This window comes from Pinus tabuliformis, chromosome 1_2 (assembly GCF_031772625.1).
Source record: "Pinus tabuliformis cultivar Carrire ecotype Pingquan chromosome 1_2, CPIR1, whole genome shotgun sequence".
Lineage (NCBI taxonomy): Eukaryota > Viridiplantae > Streptophyta > Pinopsida > Pinales > Pinaceae > Pinus > Pinus tabuliformis.
This window is the reverse complement of record NC_142298.1, coordinates 1,303,670,686-1,303,693,047: the sequence shown is the minus strand read 5'-3', so window position 1 is coordinate 1,303,693,047 and position 22,362 is coordinate 1,303,670,686. Positions and strand designations below refer to the sequence as shown.

The following is a 22,362-nucleotide window of genomic DNA, read 5'->3' as shown; positions in this document are numbered from 1 at the left end:
AAGAATGAATGATTTACAATGAGAACGAGAGGCTTGCTTATATATTAGACAAGTGTCTCTTCATGGAGAGTCATGTCTCATTTAGACATGCCTCTTCAGCGTAATTACTAGTTTAACTAAACATTATTTATGATTATTATCATTTACATTATTTTACATTATTTCTTATATATTTATTCATAACATTTATGCCTCAAAACGCCCCCAAAGGTTTCAGACCCAGTTTTGCCAAACTGGGCCCTACCAATAAAAATAGTGATGTGAGTTGATTCCTCCACTTTTTCCACTCCAAATGCATTGAGATAAATGACAAACAATATAATGATCCTATTTGGATCAAAGTAAGTCGGTTTCGCACGTCTAATTTCATAATTTGTATCAACACAAAAGGCTTCAAGATATTGCTCTAATAGACCCCTGTCTGGAGGCTTATAATCCCAAGTCATTTCTTTGATAATACCATTGAACCTTTGATTAAATTCTTCAACTGTTTTATTCTCATTCTTCTTAATGTTGTTGATGGCTTTGAACAGATATCTTCCTTCTTTCTTATCCCCATATTTACCCTTAAATGTATTAATGTTAGCTTGCAGAGAATCAAAGGAATTATCATGGTTATCTAAGTACCACTACAATGCATCATCTTCCAATGAAATGACAAAGAGTTGCATCTTAACATCTTCATTATTATAGGCAGTTGTGTAAGCATGTCTTAGCAGGAACATCAGCAGTGATCGAATTGTTGCCCTGAAACATAGGAATCTTGTCCAAACCAGCATCTGGAAGATTATGAGGATACCCCTAGATATTGGCAAAGTTGCAAGGCCTGTAAAAATCCATGATGTCCTGACTGACAAGATCAAGGAAAAGCAAGTGGATATCATGAAGGGATTCCTGTCCGAAAAAAGATCAAATGCTTACTAGAAGGTAATTTGCTTAACCGAGCTCTTAGAGCCTTTTCAAGATCGGGAGCAGGGTTAGCAAAGTTACCAGGATTTCTTCTAGTATAATCCCCTTTAAATGGATGAATTAGTAGAGTCGCCACCCAAATAGGGAACTAACCCAAATGTCCAGGTGCTAAGGTGCAAATAGAAAGGTGAACAAAGTGATGAGAAGATTAGTGAAAATATGAAGAATGAGAAGATGAAAAGATGACGGAGAGAATGTCATTAAGGCGTTGAGAAGAATGTCCCCGGAGCAAGTTAAATGATCTTTATCGTGAAAGACTAGTGCCTTAAATGGAGTCAATTACTTGTTTAAGACAAATTATTTACCATATTATCAGACGAACAATTGTTGCTTGAGGATGCTTCATTATCCTAAATGCGACGCAAATCCTATAATCTAAGTGAGATGCAGAATCTTGGTTGATTTAAAGTTATATGCTTATCTAAGTGTATCCTTCCTCTTAACTGTTTTGAAGCTAGTCTCTATAGTATGTTGTGAGAGAGAAACCAAGAAGAAGCAAGATAAGGCTTGATTAACGATACCTCCCCATAGGTTCTAACCACCTCATGCCCCTAGCTCTGTAGAGACTATGGCTCTGACGACTGCAAGGTCATTGTGTTAACCACTAAAGAGTCTCTAAACTCCTCAAGCTATATGGCCTATCTCTCTATCAACAAAGCTTATGCATGGAAGTTCATCAATTAATGCAAGAGAGTAATCCTAAAATGAGTGCTCTTAAGGTGAGATTATCAAGTTTCATAAGTACTTAATTACAATGATATTCAATTATGAACAAAGGAGTACTTAAACAATAGATAAGTGACGATCTCAACCACAAGAGAAAGTGCTCAAACCTAACGGTGGCAAAAATGTTGCCGGTAATACCAATAGACAATTGCTCAAGAGATAAACAAGACAAGATCAATGCTACTTAACGAAATTAGTAGTCTTCAATATTATAACAATGAATCACCACTATGCCAATTATGATTAAACTTGATTATAAAATCCACAAGAAATATCAAATTCGACAACGAGCAATGTATCAGATATCCAACAATGTCAATTACAGCAATTAGCCAAATTTATTACGTAATTATCAACTTGATTAGAGCACTTATGTGTGTCAATGCAAGAGTGCAAAAAAGATGCCAATGGTGCAGAAAAGAAATATGGATCAGCCAATAAACATATGATTGTAACAAATAAGAAAATCACCCAATTACTGAATTAAACACTTATCCAAAATCCACAAGATGCAAGAGACAAGAGTTAGGTGAAGTTAGATGTCTTTCAACCACTTTTAACACCACTGCAATTTTTGTATCAGATCTTATGTAGTAAGTTTCAGACCTTGGATTTTCATTACAGCTTTACAAAAATGATCAAATACGCACAGAGACGCAAGACAAATGAGTGCAAGTGACAGTATAATGATGAAATATGATTACCAATGAGTTATTATGCCACTGTTATGAAATGTAGTCACTGTTGTAAGTGTTTTTATGTGGTTGTAGCAAACATATCAGATCGAAATAAACCAAACAGCCCACAAAAAACTCACTTATATGTGCACTTAAATTGACTTAGGCTTACTTCTCAATGCATTACGCAAATTACTAATGAATTTGGGCTTATTACAAATGTTTTTAGGCCTTAATTATATTGCTTTCGTAAAATACTTCAGAAAATTAAATTAGGGCAGTGATGAAAATGGAGGGCTAGAGAGCAAACCAAGAGACCTAGTGACCTTCTAGATGGCTAGGGAGGCTTCCAAAGGACTTGAGAACCTACAACCACCACATTAGGTCTAAAAATGTTGCAGAACAAAATGTTAGAGATAATGGTTGAATGAGGGTTAGGAAGAGAGGCTAAGACTAGGAAAACCCAAACCAAGGCTAGAGGAGGCAAACAAAGGCAAAGAAGCAGAGGACGAGGCCTTAGTATGATAATTCTATCACTGCAACAACTGGTTTATTTTACCTACTTATTTTCCCAATAAGTTATTTATGAAAATCCTTCAATAAACATTAAAATAAATTTTGTTGCAGATATCACACCATAATACAGAAACAAACACATGCACAAGAATTAACACATCGACACAGATATTTTGGACAATAGTCCCCGAAAATACCCAATGTGGGAAAACCAGTGCAGCAAGGGAGGATTTTATTATTCAACAATTCTTCAGTACAACTAGATGCCAAACTGGCTTACCCAACAGAGAGAAAAATTCTACAGCACTTCTCCCAATCTCAACATCCTGGCTGACCTCTTCATAACTCCCAGACCCTCTGCGTTAGCCCCTGCCTCTCTGTGTCAGCGCTGGGCCTCTCTGCGTCACCCACGCAAGCCCTCCGATGACTGCGCAGACTGTTGCCTCTGCGTCTGCCTCTCAAACCTCTGCGCTGATCTTCTGGTGTTGTTCCCAACTCTCTGTTCCGTACTCACCACTTGTTGCTGCTGTCTAGACCACTAGTTCGAATTTCTCAGCTAACCCCGCTCCAGAAATCAAACTGACTAGTCTCCCTCAGTGTATTCTCCAACTGACCCTCAAGCCTCTTCTTATACTTTCCTCGTTGTTCCATCAACGGCCAAGATTAAATCTCTAATCAACAACTAAAATTAGATTTGGCTTGATCCATGACTTTTGGAACCTTCTAACCCAGTTTTATATTAATACCCATTAATATTTTATTCTTCCTAAGTTTAGACTTAGGAACACCATTAAAAATATTAATTATTTTAATATCTCCCAAACCGGGTACAATCTATCCAAACCATTTCTGGGTCTTGGATATCTCATGTGCTTTAGCCTCTCCACCAATTTTCATGGCTAGAGCACATCCGATGCTACCCCAAATCAACACTTAGAAGGCCCCGGCATGGAAGAGGAAACCCCTTAGGGCTCACATCAAGCCTAGAAGGGTTAACGTTGGGCAAGGGAAGGCCCTTGAGGGCCTACGGCTAAGAAAAATGGGAGGTTGAGGGCTCCTAAGGCCAGCCCAAGGCTGCAGCCAAGCAAGAGGGAGGGGGCCCAGGCCCCTAGAGGGCTAGACGGCTGAGCCAGAGGGGGGTGGAGACCTCTCTCAAGCTGCAGCTACAATTTAAAGGGGGATCGAGGACCTTTAGGTGCCATGGCAAACCCTAAAAGGGTTACGGCCAAAGGAAACAGGGGGGCCGAGGGCCCTAGGAGGCCACGAGTCCTCACAGCAAGGCCAAAAATGGAGGACAACTAGGCTTTCGGGCCTAAAAGAAATTTTGATCCCCTGCAAACAAAATTTTTTCCACAAATTCACCGCAAAATGTTGGATGGCTTCCTTCTTGGGTTGGACGTTGTGCTTGGAGGAAGCTGGGAGGCTTGATCTCACCCTCAAGGGCCTATATAACCTTCCTTGCTTAGTTGAATTGATCCAGGTGGATATTGGTGGCCACCTGCCAAGTCCACCTGGACCCCCACCATTGTTCTTCTCAGCATTTTCAGTTTCCTTAATTGTAGCACAACTTAATATTTTTAGCAGTTTTTCGGGTCCTGAACTTCCGGAGCCGTTTTGAGGCCCTAAACGATGATTTTTGGGGAATCCGGGGGCAACATGGGTCCACGGAATAGACCGATGTTGCCCGTTCCAACAATGATAGTGCTCGGATAGATCTTTCTAACGAGCTATTGTATGCGTCAAACGGAGATCGTATGCCAAAGTTACGACCCCGGGAAGTTGATGTACCAACTTACCCCAAACGGGGCCCATAGTTTGGCGTTTCATCTTCTAGGGTTAGGTTTTGGAATGTTAAAGGGTTTTTCCACTGTTTCTCAACAATAAATAGGCCTTCGAGCCTCATTGTAAGACAGTTCAGAGGCATGTAGCCATCACATCTCTTCTCAGAGATAAGCTACCATCGCCCTAGCTGGTTTATTTCCATTTCTGGTTGTAAGCATATTTCAGTATTTTCCATTAATGAAATGAAGTATTATTTCCGCTGCATCTTTGTGTATATGGTTATCTCTGTAATTTGTTGCATTCCTGTTTAAATCCGGATCAGTGGTATCAGAGCGGTCTTCTTTTTCTCTGTTTTTCTTTGCATGTCCCCAACAAGGTCGGGATATAAGGAGTTAGGGCTTGAACTGGTTGAACCTTTGCAAGACCAGCCTCGCAAATCCCGACGGCCTCCCATGGCGGATGAAAAGAAAGACGAGGGGGTAGGAGATCCCATCAAAATCTTGCTCGAAGAAGCCCTCGAGCGACAACGGAACGCGATGATGGACAGCTTTGCCCAGATCCTTCAGCGGCTACCCAGAAGCAACGCATCGGCTTCCAGCAGCTACTCTGGAAACGCCACACCCTTTAAGGTACAAGTTAATTTTGAAATCCCCATATTCGAGGGTCAGATAGACGCAAATGCCGTAAATAAATGGTTAAATCTGCTAGAGGTTTATTTTTCTGTTCATGAATTTTCGAGTCGGGAAAAGATTGTTTTTGCTCTTCTCAAAGCAGCCCCCCACATCAAGGACTGGTGGGAAACGGGAAACCTACTGTGAGCAGAAGGATGAAGGTACTGGCTCACTATTTTCAGCCGCACCCACCTGGGATTCGTTCCGGGATGCCATCAAGGAGCAGTACTAGCCTGTTGGAAGCTATGAGGATGAATACATAAAGTGGACCACGCTGCGGCAGGGAAGGGACCAAGACGTGCCAGAGTTCACCAATCTTTTCCATACCCTTCGCACAAAGTTGGGTATCAAGGATTCGGAGCAACATTTGATACTCAAATACCGTGGCTGCCTGCACAAGTACATCCAGGAAGAAATACAATTCCTAAACATCTCCTCGCTCGGCGCCGCATACCGATATGCCGTCAAGGTCGAGCAGAAGTTTAAACAAAAGAAGCGAGACTTTGGATCTGCGAATCCAAAGCAGGGGAAAGGTGCCCCTAAACCACAGAACAAAGGACAAAGCCAAGGCGGGACAGCCCAAGACAACCAGTCGAAGCTGCAAGCAAAGAACAGCGCCGCGAAGCCGAGAAAGGACACTGGAAAATGGTGCGAGTTCCATAAGAGCTCCACTCACAACACAAGTGAGTGTTGGGCCAAGCAGTCACTGGTGGCTGAGCTAAAGGTTTCAGAATCAGATGCATGTTCCGACTCTGAGTCAGAACCCGAGAAGGGGAATGAAAAAGGGAAGCAGATCATTGATGCGGATCCCAGCGCCACTGTTGCTACCGCAAAGATCCAGAAAAATGAACCCGAAGATCCAGAGGAGGAGGAGCGTCTCTTCCACTCCCAGATGTGGGTAAAGGGCTCCCCGATACAGTTCATTGTTGATAGCGGGAGTCAAAAGAACCTCATTTCCGCAGAGGTCGTGAAGCGGTTGGGCTTACCGACCACAGCACATCCACAACCATACACCATTGGGTGGCTTCACCAAGGACGAGATCTTCGCGTGAGCCAGCAATGTCGCCTTCCATACAACATCAAGCCCTTCACGGATGAGGTATTGTGTGACATTGCTCCCCTTGAAGTTTGTGATGTATTACTAGGACAACCATACTTGTGGAAGCGACATGTTGTGTATGAATCAAGGCCCCGTGCTGTTATTATTACATTGGGAAATAAGTTGTACAGGACACCAGAGGTAGCACCACCTACCGCCATCTCTTTGATTACTGCAAAACAATGCAGTAAGATCATTTCCAAAACCAGGAAATTTGTTTTTCTGATGATACGCCCTCAAGGAAAGAAGAAAACAGTGGTCGCGGCCTCCAGACGGGGTCCCTCAGCACGACAACTACAGATGGACAAGGTTGTGGAGGAGTACGAGGACATCTTCACCTCCCCGGCAGGGGTTCCTCTGCACTGTCAAGTCAAGCACTCCATCGATATGACCCCAGGTGTGCCGCTACCCAATGGACCAATTTATCGGCGCTCCGCTCTGGAGAACGATGAAATCAAGAGGCAGATTCAGGAGCTCCTGCAGAAAGGTCACATCCGTCCGAGTTCATCGCCCTGTGGGAGCCCGATCGTGTTGGTACAGAAGAAGGATGGGACGTGGAGACTCTGTATTGACTATCGGGCGCTGAACAAGATCACTGTCCGTAATAGGTACCCGATCCCGCGGATTGATGACCTCCTCGACCAACTAGAGGGGGCGAAATATTTCAGCAAGATCGATCTGAAGTCAGGATATCACCAGGTACCAATCGAACCCTCTGATGTGTGGAAGACTGCCTTCAAATCCAAGGAGGGCCTCTTCGAATGGTTGGTTATGCCTTTCGGATTGACGAATGCTCCTGCAACCTTCATGAGGCTAATGGATGACATCTTGCGGCCATTCACCAACTCCTTTGTAGTAGTATACTTGGATGACATTCTGATCTTCAGCCAGAGTTGGGAAGAGCACCTCCACCACATCCGACAGGTTCTCCAAACACTGCGGCAACACAAGCTATGTGCCAATTTGGAGAAATGCACTTTTGGCATGACCCAGGTTCAGTATCTGGGATACATCATTGATGAACAGGGGGTGCATGTCGATCCAGCCAAGATCCAAGTCATTCGGGATTGGCCCTCTCCAACCACTCTAACAGAGCTCCGCAGCTTTCTAGGTCTTGCCAACTTCTACCGCAGGTTTGTGTTGGGGTTTTTTCATATTTCTTGGCCCTTGAGTCAAGTCACCAAGGGAGGGGCGAAAGCAAGATTCTTTTGGTCTGAATCTCAACAGAAGGCATTCAGGGAGTTGAAGGATCGCCTCTGCACAGCACCAGTGCTCGCGTTACCAGATTTACAACAACCATTTGAGGTCGAGACAGATGCCTCTGACTATGCTATTGGGGCAGTCCTTACTCAACATGGACATCCAGTGGCATATCACAGTGAAACACTTTTAGACACAGTCCGGAAGTACCCCACTTATGATAAAGAGATGTATTCCATTGTACAGGCCTGCCGACAATGGAAGCATTACATTTTGGAGAAGGAAACGGTCATCCACACAGACCACCGACCCCTGCAGTTCATACAGACCCAAGGGAAATTGCAGAATGATCGCCATCAGAAGTGGTCTACATACCTGCAACAGTTCCACTTGAATATCAAGTATAAGAAGGGCAGCACCAATAATGTTGCAGATTGCCTCAGTCGACCACCGATCATGGCGTTAACCACCGTGCTCAACTCTTGTGGGCACGAGACTTCTGATTGGCCACTTCTCTACAAAAGCGACCCAGAATTCGGCCACACATACCAGACACTCTTGGAGGGTCGGCATGTTCCAGATTTTCACCTCCAGGATGCCCTATTATGCCACCTCGGTCACCTTTGTGTTCCTTCAAGCGAGCGTGCCAAGATGATTTGGGAAGCACACTACAGTCGGGCTGCTGGGCATTTCGGGGTCGAGAAAACAGTGGCAGTACTGCAAAATTATTTCTATTGGCCGAATCTTCGACAGGATGTTGGGAAGTACATCAGATCATGTACTGCCTGTGCCATTGCCAAACCGACCATTAAGAAGCACGGCCTCTATACCCCGTTGCCTACCCCTAGTCGACCTTGGGAATCCATCTCCATGGATTACATGTCAGGCCTTCCTTCCACTAAGCATGGAAATGACTGTGTTTTTGTGGTCGTCGACAGGTTCTCGAAGATGGCCATTATGGTGGCCTGCAAGAAGAATATCACAGCAGAAGCCACTGCTAAACTCTTCTTTGAACGAGTGTGGGTGCACTTTGGGATCCCACAGTCTATCATCTCAGATCGGGACAGTCGGTTTCTCAGCACATTTTGGTCCAGTCTCTGGTCAATGCTGGACACCAAACTCACGAAGTCCACAGCCTTCCATCCTCAAACTGATGGCCAGACAGAGGTGGTCAATAGGATGATTGTGCACATTCTGCGCATGTATAACTCAAAGCATCCACGCACATGGGACGAGAGCCTCCCCTATGTTCAGCACAGCTACAACCGAGCTCTTCACAGCTCCACTGGCCATAGCCCTTTTCAGGTGGGTTTGGGATTCCAGCCACTATGCCCCATTGATGTGGCCATGCCACTTGCAGCTACTCACATAAATTCAGCTCATGTCCAGTCCGAAACAGATAAGGCCACCAGCTTCATTGAGCGCATCCAACATATTCGCCAGCAGGTCCATGACATTCTTGAGAAATCAAATGCCAAGTACAAGCAGCGACATGATCAACATCGGGTGCCACACAAGTTTCAGGTGGGCGAAAAAGTCTGGTTGCATTTGCAAAAGGAACGCCTTACTGGAGCCTATCGGAAATTGAGACCACTCCGATATGGTCCTTACACCATTACTAAGGCTATGGGAGACAATGCATTTGAGCTCAGCATTCCCCCATTCCTTGGCCTGCACCCAGTGTTCAATGTGGACCGCCTTCGGCCATACTTTCCACCATTGCTAGACACATCCGACATTGCAGAACAGCTCAAACCCACAGAATTAAATCCAGATTGCATGGAACAAGCTGCAGCTGATCGGATCATGGACACACAGATCAAGAACACTCGCCAACAGAATATCCAACTGTATCGAGTTGTCAAAGCAGGCCAACTCCTTCAGCAGGGCAAGTGGCTCACCAGGGAACAAGTTCAGCAAAAGTTTCCTCATCTCATGGAGGAGCTCAACACAATGGGGACCATTGCTTCCTAAGGGGGGAGGAATGATCCAGGTGGATATTGGTGGCCACCTGCCAAGTCCACCTGGACCCCCACCATTGTTCTTCTCAGCATTTTCAGTTTCCTTAATTGTAGCACAACTTACTATTTTTAGCACTTTTTCGGGTCCTGAACTTCCGGAGCCGTTTTGAGGCCCTAAACGACGTTTTTTGGGGAATCCAAGGGCAACATGGGTCCATGGAATGGACCGATGTTGCCCGTTCCAACAATGATAGTGCTCGGATAGATCTTTCTAACGAGCTATTGTATGCGTCAAACGGAAATCGTATGCCAAAGTTACGACCCCGGGAAGTTGATGTACCAACTTACCCCAAACGGGGCCCATAGTTTGGCGTTTCATCTTCTAGGGTTAGGTTTTGGAATGTTAAAGGGTTTTTCCACTGTTTCTCAACAATAAATAGGCCTTCGAGCCTCATTTTAAGACAGTTCAGAAGCATGAAGCCATCACATCTCTTCTCAGAGATAAGCTACCATCGCCCTAGCTGGTTTATTTCCATTTCTGGTTGTAAGCATATTTCAGTATTTTCCATTAATGAAATGAAGTATTATTTCCGCTGCATCCTTGTGTATATGGTTATCTCTGTAATTTGTTGCGTTTCTGTTTAAATCCGGATCATGAATAGCCTAAAAAAAAATTTGCTACTTCAAACCCTTGAGCTATTACCTGCAAAAAATGAATCAAAGAATGCCAAACCCCAAATATATATACAAAAATATAAAACCGCAAATGCTACAAAATAAATTGGGTTAGGAAATAATTTACAAATTATTTACAAATTTACAATATTTACAAAATAATATTGAATAAATAGCAATAGAAGATTTAATTTTGAAAAATAGATATTGGCCAAAACCCTCCTGCAAAATCAATTACCACAACAAAACCTCAGAGCCCAAACATAGTCGACTCTTCCCCACAGTCTGTGAACTTGGAGTCCAAGGGCTAGCATACCTATCAATCTCTATAATTTTTATCGAAGTAAAACTGTTAGATCATATGGTGAATTAGATCACCTAAGATAACATGTATCAATAGAATGTTCTTATCGCCGACAAATGAAATAACAATTATTTAACAATATTCAACACAATATAGGATCACACATAGCTAACACATACCACAGATCAATAGAGAAGAACACCATGAACTGAACCCCAAAATCTTTCTATTATGATAGAATAATATTCTCAGCAACTCAATAACAGCGTTCAAGAATTATATGATTCAAAGATATCAAATTGAAGCTCAATAGCATCTTTATATAGAAAAACCCCTTCAAGTGGAAAATAACAGCTAGTTTGCTTGATCCTCGTCAAAATAGTCTCGACCGTTGAAAATAGCTTGATTATCTTTTAATCTCCACTGTCGAATTTTAATTTTTAGGTAAAATTCGAATTTTTCTTAAAACCCATTTCTAATTAATACAAAAATTAATATTTTGGATTAATTTACTCAAAAAATTGACTTTGACTCAACCACCAAGGTCCAGGGGCTCAAATTTTCTTAAAATATCTAGTTTTCCACTAGTGGGGGACCTCCAAAAAATTACTTCTCCTTGACCCACAATTTTTTTATTATTTTCCGGTTGGAGAGATTAATTTCTCTAAAATTATTTTTTGACTCAAGATTAATTAATATTCTGACTTAGGATTTTAATTTAATTTAGCTAGAAAAAATAATTATTTGACACTAGAGGGGATTCCACCCACAAATACTTTTAGCTGCGGTGTCTAAATATGAAGGACCATGCACTAAAATAATTTTTACATCAAACTATTACAATATCAACCCTTAAAAAGGGAAAACACATTTAGACTCATATCCTCAATAATTTACTCGATTTTGCGACACAATATGATCTAGTATCGACGAAGTGTGTTTGTAATAAAATAATGTAGCCAAATGTGTTTAAATTATTCCCAAACATACTTCTACAACAACTTGATATAACACTAGAACTCACCTAAGACCTTGTCAATGAATTCCACCCTTGCTTTGGGTTTTAAGCTAGAAGAAAAACTTTGTCAATTATTTGTATTTAGAAACACAGATAATTGGGTGAGGTTAAAAAAACTTCCTAGGACGAAATCATTTGCCAAAATCGGAGGCTTATCTAAGTGTTGTTACATAATTAAATGGTCATACTAGCATCATTTACAACATAATTTGTAGAAATTGGGTTTACAATGATACAATAGGGTTGGCTAATGACTTTGAACTCTGAAAAAAATTCTTCATATATTTGCATTCTGCTTCCTTGGACTATTGACAAAGTGTGGTCAACAGTTCCCATTTTTACTTTCCGGCTAATTATTTTTGAATTTTTGCCAAAATTTAGAAAATATGGATTTTGAGAGGTAAATACACATTTTTTGACCCTCAAATGTGTCTAAACAGAAAGTTGAGGTGTAGAGGTATAATTTTGAGTACTCATACCACCTACAACTTCTATAGACAACACTTACTACATTTTACATCAAATAATTATTAAAAATCTTGTCCAATGGGATATTTTTAGCAATTAAAAACTGACACTTGAACAACCAAATTTCGCAAAACTTTAGAGATGACCTAGTATGTTAATATACAATGAATCTAGACACTAGGACTCACCTAAAACTTTAACATGACACCGCACTCTAGCTTTGGAGTATATCTGGGAGAACAACTTAACTGATTATATGTTTAGAAAAACACAAATAATGAGCTAAGGGAAAAAAAACCCTCTAGAGTGAACTCACTTGCTAGTAAAGTCCTAAGCTACCTAGGCCTTTTACATGACTCTTTTTCATCATACTAGAATCATTTTTACAATACCCCCCGTAGAGTTGTGGAATCTGAATAACAAACTGAAGAGCAAGAGATGAATTCTGGAATTCTGACATGATATGATGGTGCTGGAATGCTTCAATTGTACTTGGATCATGGAGTCTTTGACAAATCCTCAAATGCAATTTGAGTGGTTAACAAAGCTCATAAAGTAAACAGCAGCCTTTCCAGCTTTATTCCCTTGCAATCAACAGTCATATTGGGAGTCTAGGACCTTCAATCTCAGTAAAAGCAATGTTAAGTAAAGTAAAAACTAGTCAAAGAGTGAAAATGTCTTTTGGCCAGCAGTTATCATGGAAAGGAAAAGTTCAACTTAAAAGGAAAAAACAGCGGTTGAGGTAATAACTGAGAAGCAGAATTTTCTGAAAGACCAAAAAAAGCCAAAAAAAATAGTAAACAGCAAAAATCAAAGCAAAGAGAGACAAAGCATTTGAAAAGAAAAAAAGCTAACTGGCACACAGTTTTCTGGCCTTTTCTGGCTTTACTTCTCTCCTTGAACAAGCAGGTCAACTAGATCTTAAGAAAGGAAATAATTTGTTACATATAGATTTCAGAGAAGCAGTAGAGAAGTTCGACAGTTGATTTTTTTAAACACTTTGGTAGCAGCAGACAGCCCCTTACTTTTCCATGCTCCAGTTCTCAGACAACTATCTCAACCACACGCGAAGGAACTCATGGCAGCCTATCTCCTAGGACTCATTAAAGTGCAACCAACTTCTTGGGTAATCTGTGATTTTATTCAATTATGTTTGATCTAAATTTTTTGAATAATTTTTTATGCAGTGTGATGATAGTTTAGAGTGCACTTGTTTTGAATTAATTCACTTAACGAACACATTCATTTCTTACATGATATTTAATTTTATACTTGCTAGTATATTAAAAAATCTGATCTCAACCATTCTAAATTTGTTTCAGATTTAACTCACCTTTGATTACTCATGAGCAGATCAAAAGTGAGATTTTATGGTATGCAAATCAAATTGAAGTTTTACAAGGAACATTCAGTTGATAACAGCATACATCATCTAGGGACACGCCCTAACACTGGAAAATACCTGTTCAAATGGAATGACTTTCAACTGCGACAGGGTAGACTGTCTAAAAGTGTCATGCAGGTTTGTGCATGCAGATTTGAGGGGTAACAGCCCCACAACAGATGTTGACACAAAGATATGTGTTTCCTTGAATAGGGGAGAAATTTAACCCATATAGAGAGTCGAGACACTCATTTTCACTAGTATATATTTCCTTGTATAAACTGCAAATTACATAAAATCATAAATGAAACAAAAAGAAACAAAACAGCTACTTTGTTCAACTACAATTCAAATAGATTTAACCAAGTTTAACTAGCTTTGACCTATCAATTTGAATTTCAGAAAGCATGCAAGGTTTACTCAGTCAAGTGATGTACAGATGAGTCTCAGAGCAGGAATAGAAGCTGAGGCAACTCAGCAAGCTTCCCAAGTCACCAAAATTTCTTGTTGCTTTACAGAAAAACAAACAAAAATACCAACAAGAGGTATAGAAGAATGTATAAGAAAACAAAGAACCTAATGGAAGGCGTACATCATCACTAATGTAGGAACAGAAAACTAAATGAGGATAGCCACTCAGTAACTTACACATGCAGCAACGGGCCAAAGATTCAAGGAATGTCAAAGAGAAATTGGAATAATAATAAATAGAATCAACTGCAAGCTCCTGGCAATCTTTTGGAAGTTTTACGAAGGGACCATAGACCACCTTTACTGCAAAAACATATTGTAAAGAGATTAAAATGCTATAAATGTAAGGAACACAAACCTAGTTTTCCACCAGTTCAAATTAGCAGCTGCATTGCACCTTTATTTTGGCATGTTGATAGATGCATACTGAAAAATGGCATAAACATTGGCTGTAATTCCGTATATTCTGCATGCAGCATAGAATCTACAGGAGCGGAACGACCAATATGAAGAAGAACCCTCAATACAGCCTGCGAATTTGCATTTAACTTGTCATTTAGGAATTGAATAACACATGACAGAAGTGACAATGAGCACAATAAAGAAATAAACATCTCCCCTCAGAAAAAGAGATCTGTCACTACAATTTTTTTCAAAACAATCTATATATTGGGAGAAGTATAAATATTAATCATTTCTATGAAATTCTGACGTAGAATACAAGAAAACTACACTCGAGACTAACTAAACAGTGTTTGGAATTAGAGCATGATTTCAATTTAACAATTCCCAAAAAGATAAGAATCATGCTGAAACAACAACCAGAAACTACATCCAAGATACATCTATCTAAACCCAAAAGATTTATAAATATAGGACATTCTAATGAGCCACAGGAAGTAAGCCGAAAAATACAGCCACATAAATATGACAATGAGAGCAAATCTAGATAATATCAATTAAGAAAAGGGAAAGAAAACTTTGAGGTGGGGATATTCTGGTTATCAATGCCATAAATTTTCATATTTTATGCAATAATTCTGAGTTGCCCCCAAGTGGTCAATGCTTTGATCTGGACTCATCATACAGCGCCAATGGAAATACCGGGGTGCAAATATTTATAAAAACTTGGGAGGTTTTTCTGACCATGGTTTAGACCTAAAGCTCCTATTTCATATTGCTATGTAAAAATTGTAATATGATTTTATGTAACTGTAGTTAATTAGGGAAAGGTCACGATCAGAAGATCATGCCCTTCCATGAAAAGGCACCTTAGGCTGTATATAAGCCAGGCATCCCTCTATGTAAAATTCATCTAATCATTCAAGTATTAATAAATATATGTATATATTTTTCTGTCAAAACTGAGCTTATATGCTCCATTTGGTATCAGAGCCAGTTGTTGCTGCAACTTTTGTTCGTTTTTCGATGCCAACGTGCAAACCACCACCCTTTTCATTGTCCATTCCATTCTGGTTCCTGCCTTGCTCCGCCACCTGCTCCCTGCATTCGCTTGTCGCCTGCCATCATTCCCCGACATTTCCGTTCCCTGCGTCATCTCCGGCAGTCCAAGATACGATATAGTTGTTGACCGACTATTCCCCGCCATCCTAACCGTACGTGTCACTTTTACATTGACCCCATCGCCCCAATTACAACCACACCCGCTCATTCACAAAACCCCCATTATATAATTCAATACGTATTATATATATAACAATCATAAAATTGATAAATTATCTAGTTATATATTACCTATTATATAGTTGTAATAACTTGATAATATATATATATGTGAGGGTCAAATTAAGGAAGAAGGTTAAGTTGGAGAAATATACACCACCACATACCTGATCAACATCTTCTTCTATGACGATAACTGATTTAAAAAAAAAATTGATAAATCTTGAGAATAAAGTCACCGGACATGCCAAAGACATCAAGGAGCTCCAAGACACAACGAAAAGAATAGAGAATCAGCTCAAGCAGAATCATAACGAATTTAAAAGGGATCATGCAATCCTTTCAAATAAGATCGATCGAAATCATAATGCAGCAATGTGAAAATTTGGATTCCCAAATTTCTACTGCAACAACTGATTATGTTTCTTCTATTTGTTAATTGTTGAAGTTTTTAAGTCTACTTAGTTAGAAACCCTCCATGCACTTTATCTGATTTATTCCTACCTACCTGTTATGTTACTTAACAAGTTATTTACAATGTAAATACTGAAAATAAACACTAGTGCATGCTCAACATATTACAAATCAACAACTAAAGGAAATAGAAACAATCACACCATATGACACCATTATATTTGGACCAATGTCCCCGAAAAAACCCAATGTGGGAAAACCGGTGCAGCTATCTGATCTGAAAGTCACTCGTGAGTGATCTCAGTTAATTAGTTAATGAAAAGGTATTACAGACTCATGTGCTGGTGTGTGTGTCTATGTTACTTTAGGCAACGGATCGATCAGATTGCAAAATACACAGAGATTGAAAAATGGAAAACAGTAAGAGAAATACAGTAAGCAAATACAAGAACACAACAAATTAATAAGGAGTTCACCCTATTCTCCAAGGCTATGTCTCCAATCCAGCTCTCATTGGTGGCCTTCTTTTATTGTGTTTTTAAAGCAAAGATTTACAGTGAGAAGCTCAATTTGAGTCTCCTGAAATAGATAATGCTTGGTAGGGTGGTTCTTGGATTCCCCAAGCCACTAGAGTGCACAGACTCTTTCCTTACCAAATCTTGACCTCTCTGGTCTTTAATGGGAGGAGCCCAATGTGGTGCACAATTCCCGACAGATCCTCACAGGGATTGCTTGAACCTCTCAAGCTTTCTGTTTGCTCGATGTTGCTGCAGGTCAGCTCGGCTTTCTGTTTTTCTGCCTCTTGCTTCACTGTCTCTTCTGTCTCTTGGTCTCACTGTCTCTTTCTTTCTTACAGTGCTCGCTCTCGCCCCCGTCTTTCTGTCTATTCATTCATGGCTTAAAGCCAAGACGTCTTTGACTGTTCGCTTCCTCTTCTGCCTCTTCGGTTCGTCTGCTGCTATTCGCTTGGAGTACCCTGCCTCTGCATCATCGCCAACATCTCACAGGGAAGTGGCCACTTGTCCTCTCACGAACTGTGCCAGCTTCTCCTCAACGGTTCGGTAATTCAGTTACACTGTGGAATGACTCATCCGCCAACTCGGTGATCAAATTAGACTTTAGACTTTTGTATGCTGCGGCTTAATTCCCCCGTCAAATCCGGTTTCCCATGGGGCACAATCTCTGTCGTCAAATCTGGAGCCCTCAGATCCTATAGTGTTCGCTCTTATCGCGCGGTTGACTTGCTGGACCGTTAGCCCGCGATGAGAGGCGGTTTTCTCTCTCATCCGCCGGACATGCGTCGTGCAATGAATGGAATCACTCGTTCTCTACCAAATCCGCTTACCGCCCCAAAGTGCCTCCGATATACCGCCCGCTTTGAAGCGCAGGACCCGCCTTTTGCCTTAGCGCTTTCCCTACAGTTTCTCGGCTTCCCATGCGACTGAGCGCTCGGGGCTTCTCCTTCTCGACGGGTTTTGCCCAGCGATGCGCGATTAGTGCCAAGCGCGCATCAGAAATGGCCTTCGTTTCCTGATCCGATCTTCCTAATTGCCAGTTTGCCTCCTGTGCGGTCTCCAAGGGCCTCAGTCAGCACGCTTTAGCCGAGGTCCTCGTCGTTCCTTGCTGGCTACAAACTACCACTGTCTAGTGGTCTTCCTGATAGCTCTTTGTTCATAAAGTTTTGATGTCTATCCTAATTTGATACAGTCATAGCACTTCGCTAGTTTTCATGGATCCAATTCGGATCACGACCTTCCCACTGAAAAAGCTTTTGGACCACCAAAAGTTGGTTTTCAAGCATCAACTAAGTGAGGGTACAATTGTCTTACTTGTCCAATCTCTATCCATTTTGCACTGCTCGGCTTTGAACCCTTGAGCCCAATTCTAAAGTACTCAACATCTCCTCTGCGCATCGTCCTCACCTTCCTATCCAGAACTGTGTATTCCTGCAATTCATTAAGATATTCAAGTAGCAGGTCATCAATATAAGGCAATTGACTCTGCTCTTCGGGATCCTCAATTAGTGAAGGTTCAAACAATCTCAAACAATCTGCATTTACGACTGAGTAGATGTGCATGTAATCTAGTAGATCAAGGCGAAAAGCATTCTCACCAAGCTTCTCATGTATCTTGAAGGGTCCATACCTGATAGGCTTTAGCTTTTTACCTTCACCTTGCATCCTATCATTGCTGATATACAGCCAGACTTGGTCACCAACTTGGAAACTATGCTCCATCCGATGCTTGTCATGCCTTGCCTTGTATTTGGCTTGGCTCTTTTCCAACTGTTCCTGTACTGCCTGGTGGATCTCTTCGAATTGTTCAATGAACCTAGTTGCCTTGTCCACATCACTGTGTCCCTCAACTATGGTGTCTTTACCAAAGACAAAATCCAACGGAGACCTTGGGGTGAAACCAAAATAGGTCTCAAAAGGAGATCTCTGTGTAGAAGAATGTTTTGCTTTGTTGTAAGCATGTTCCACATAACATAAATGTTCATCCCAAAGCTTAGGATGTTTGCTGCAATATCCCCTGAGTAACTAGATCACTGTCTTTTTGACTACTTCTGTCTGGCCATCAGTTTGTAGATGAAAAGTTGTGCTTTTCTTTAGTTTGGTGTCCATTAGTTCCCACAGACTTGACCAAAACTTCTCCACAAATCAGGTGTCTCGATCAGATACAATGGAAGTGGGTAATCCAAAATGAACCCATACATGTTCAAAAAATAGTTTTGCAGTTTGTTCCGCTGTAATCTGTTTATTACAAGGTATCAAAATACACATTTTGCTAAACCTATCCACAACAACATATAGATAATCATGACCTTTCCTAGATTTAGGCAGTCCTCCAACAAAATCCATGGAAACACTTTCCCAAGGGTGAGAATGAACTGGTAATGGAGTGTACAAGCCTAGTTTTATATTGTTGGGCTTGCTTTTAGCACACATAGTACACCCTCTTACATATGTAGAAAAGGTCTCGTTCATTTTTGGCCAATAACAAAATCTTTGCAGCTGTGCAACTGTTTTACTTACCCCAAAGTGACCTGATATTAGAGAAGTGTGTGCTTCTCGAATTATCTTTACTCTTTTAGTTTGTGGAATGCATAACTTCCCACAATGGTATAAGAGTTGGTCCTTTACATGATAATCCAATTCTTCTACTCGTTTGCCTTGACTTAAAGTTGCATATACATCTTTAAAGTTTATATCTTGAGCATATTATTCAATGTAACTCTCATGTAACACAAAATTATGCTTAAGTATAGTAGATGCATTTATAATGGGTCTAGATAACATGTCTGCAACTTTATTGTGTATGCTCTATTTATATCTGATGACTAAATGAAATTGTTGGAGAAAACCCATCCATCTATAGTGCCTTCATTGTTGCAACTTAGTTTGAGAGTGTAGGTATTGAAGTGGTTGATGATCAGTATGTATTACTGTCTCTTTGCCCATTAATTAGTATTTCCACTTCTTCACACTCTGCACTAATGCATACAATTCTTTATCATATGTCAGATAGTTAACTACTGTAGAATTAAATGTCTCAGAATGATAACATATGGGTTTATCGTGCTGTGTCAACACTGCTCCCATGGCATAGTCACTAGCATCCGTTTGGATCTCAAATGATCTTAGAAGATCAGGCAGTGCTAGTAAAGGTGTTGTACTAATCTTTTCTTTCAAGGTGTCGAAGGCTTTTTGCTATTTGCCTCCCCACTGAAACACCTTGTTCAATCCTGTTAAAGCATGTAAGGGAGATGCAAATAAGGAAAAGTTAGAAATGAACTTTCTCCAATATTGTGCTGCTCCTAAGAAGCTTCTAACTTCTGTAGAAGATTTGGATTTAGGCCAGTTTACAATGACTGCCACCTTAGAGGGATCTATATTCAATTCACCACCCCCTACTATATGACCCAAATAATTCAGAGATGTTTTGCCAAATTCACATTTTGAGAGTTTAACATAAAGTTTTTCTCTTTTCAAAACATCTACTGTCTACTTAGCATGCTTTAAGTGTTCTTCCTACGTTTTGCTAAATATCAGAATGTTATCCAGATACACAATAACAAAATCATCAAGAAAAGATCTGAGTACATCATTCATTAATCTCATGAAAGTAGCAGGAGCATTAGTTAAGCCAAAAGGCATAACTAGCCACTCATACAATCCCTGCTTTGTTTTGAAAGCAGTCTTCCATGCATCTTGTTCTGCAACTCTAACCTGATGGTATCCACTATGCAAGTCTAGCTTGGAGAAATAAACAGCTTCTTTCAATTGATCAAGAAGATCATCTATGCGAGGAAGGGGATAATGATTTTTGATTGTTATCTTATTCAGTGCTCGGTAATCAATGCACATTCTCCACGAGCCATCTTTCTTTCTCACCAAAACGATTGGTGACCCACATGGTGATGTGCTAGGTCTGATGAACCCTTTCTCGAGCAACTCCTGCACCTGCTTCTTGATTTCAGCATTCTCTAATGCGGACAACCTGTACATTCCAATGTTAGGCAATGGAGCATCTTGCTACAAAATAATATCATGAACTATTTCCTTTTTGGGTGGTAGACCTTTAGGTTCTTGAAACAAGATATCATACTCTGAAACAACCTTTTCTAAATCAGCGGCTTGTTTAGCATTACAGCCTTCAAATACATTAGTTTTATTAGGTTTCTTTTCCTTTACAACCATCAGTAAAAATTGTTTGCATGAATTTATCATTCGTTTCATCTGCCCTGAGTTTATGAGAGTATAATTATTCTTGAGCTTATGAGCTCTTACAAAGTATTAGATTCCATCTTTAACAAGTAGATACTTGTTCTCAGCTCTATAGAAAATAGTTTTTCTGTCATACAAGTAAGGACTTCCTCAAACAATTCCACCTATATCCAAAGGAATTATGTCTAACTCAACCTCATCTACAAATGCTGACCCAAAAGAAAACTTGAGTTTGCATTGTCTAGTCACTTGTAGTTGTGCTTTATCATTCAACCATCCTAATGGGTATGGTTTCTTGTGAGGTGTAGTTACTAATCCCAACTTCTTTACAATTGCTTCAGAAATTCAATTTACTTGTGAGCCACTATCAAACAAAGTATCAATCTTTTGATGTTTGAAAATAACTAGAATATGGAAAAGCTCATGTCTTTTTCTCTCATTTTCTTCATCAGTAATAGATTGTGCAGAATTACTAGTAGATGCTTCAGAATTTTTACCTTTTATACCTGTGGCTACAATGGTTGTTTCATCTCCTGAGTCCGACCCCAAATCTTTCTGAATAGCTGCAGCAATCTTCTTCTTCTTGCCCTCGAACTTCTTAGGTCTCAGCTTTGGATGCAGAATCCAACAGTGCTCATCATCATGCCCATCCTTTTTACAGTGAGTGCATGAAGCCTTGTTTTTCTGTGCAGTGTTAGCCTTCCTTGCTTTTCATTTCTACTTTCTTTTCTCCTTATTCTTGCTTGCAGTGGGTTGCGATGATCCCCCAACTTCTAGACTTCCATTCTTTCCTCTAGCTTCTAGATGAGTAGCTTGTACAGATATCTCATCTATACTAGTGGGATTAAACATGAGGATAGTGTGCCTCATGTAGCTGTGTAGACCACCAATGTACTTCAACAGAGTCTCAGGTGAGTCTAATGAGATTCCTAAAATCAATGCTCTCTTTTTAAATTCTTGAGTGTACACTTGCACACTTTGCCCTTTCAACTGTCGAAGAGTTTGCTAGACCATCATGGCTTGTTGCATATAGGCCAATGGATAGAATTGCTTTCGATTGCAGAAACAAATTCACTCCAGACAGAGATAGTCTTACCATGTCTTTTCATGTCAGTTTTGGATGATTCAAGAAAAATTACATCTCTAGATACAACAAACTTTTGATTTACTTCATCATATAGACGATATGCTTTGGAGGTGTTTGAATACCCCAAGAAGATACACTTATGATTTCTTGCACCAAGTATGTTTCTATGTACCTTTGGTATCAAGGCATAACAGGTGGAACCAAAGACCCTGAGATGCTTTACCGAAGGAACGTGCCCATACCACATTTCATATGGAGTCTTGTTTCTAATAGCATTAGATGGACATCTATTCTTTATATATGCAGCATATAGAACAGCATCAGCCCAAAACATTATCTTTACATTTTTGAAGAAGAACATGGATCGTACAATATTTAAATTGTCCTATTCATTCTTTCAGCTACACCATTCTGTTGGGGATTATAAGGCACAGTTGTGTGATGTTTGATCCCATGTTGGCGAAGATAGTTTTCAAATTCATTTGATGTGTATTCTTTTCCATTATCAGTGCGAATAGACCCAATATGAG

General features: G+C 40.4%; 1 protein-coding gene across 3 annotated transcripts in view; it reads right to left on the bottom strand.

Annotated features, from left to right (window-relative positions):
* Nucleotides 1–22,362, bottom strand: part of LOC149211001 (uncharacterized) — a 543,418-nt gene that overhangs the window by 227,847 nt on the left and 293,209 nt on the right. For all 3 annotated transcript variants that reach the window (XM_089396847.1, XM_089396848.1, XM_089396849.1), the window contains 2 exons: nt 14,319–14,451; nt 14,099–14,224 (listed from right to left, as the gene is read on the bottom strand). In XM_089396847.1, the coding sequence (XP_089252973.1) occupies nt 14,099–14,224; nt 14,319–14,451 (259 nt within the window). The remainder of the gene's footprint in view (nt 1–14,098; nt 14,225–14,318; nt 14,452–22,362) is intronic.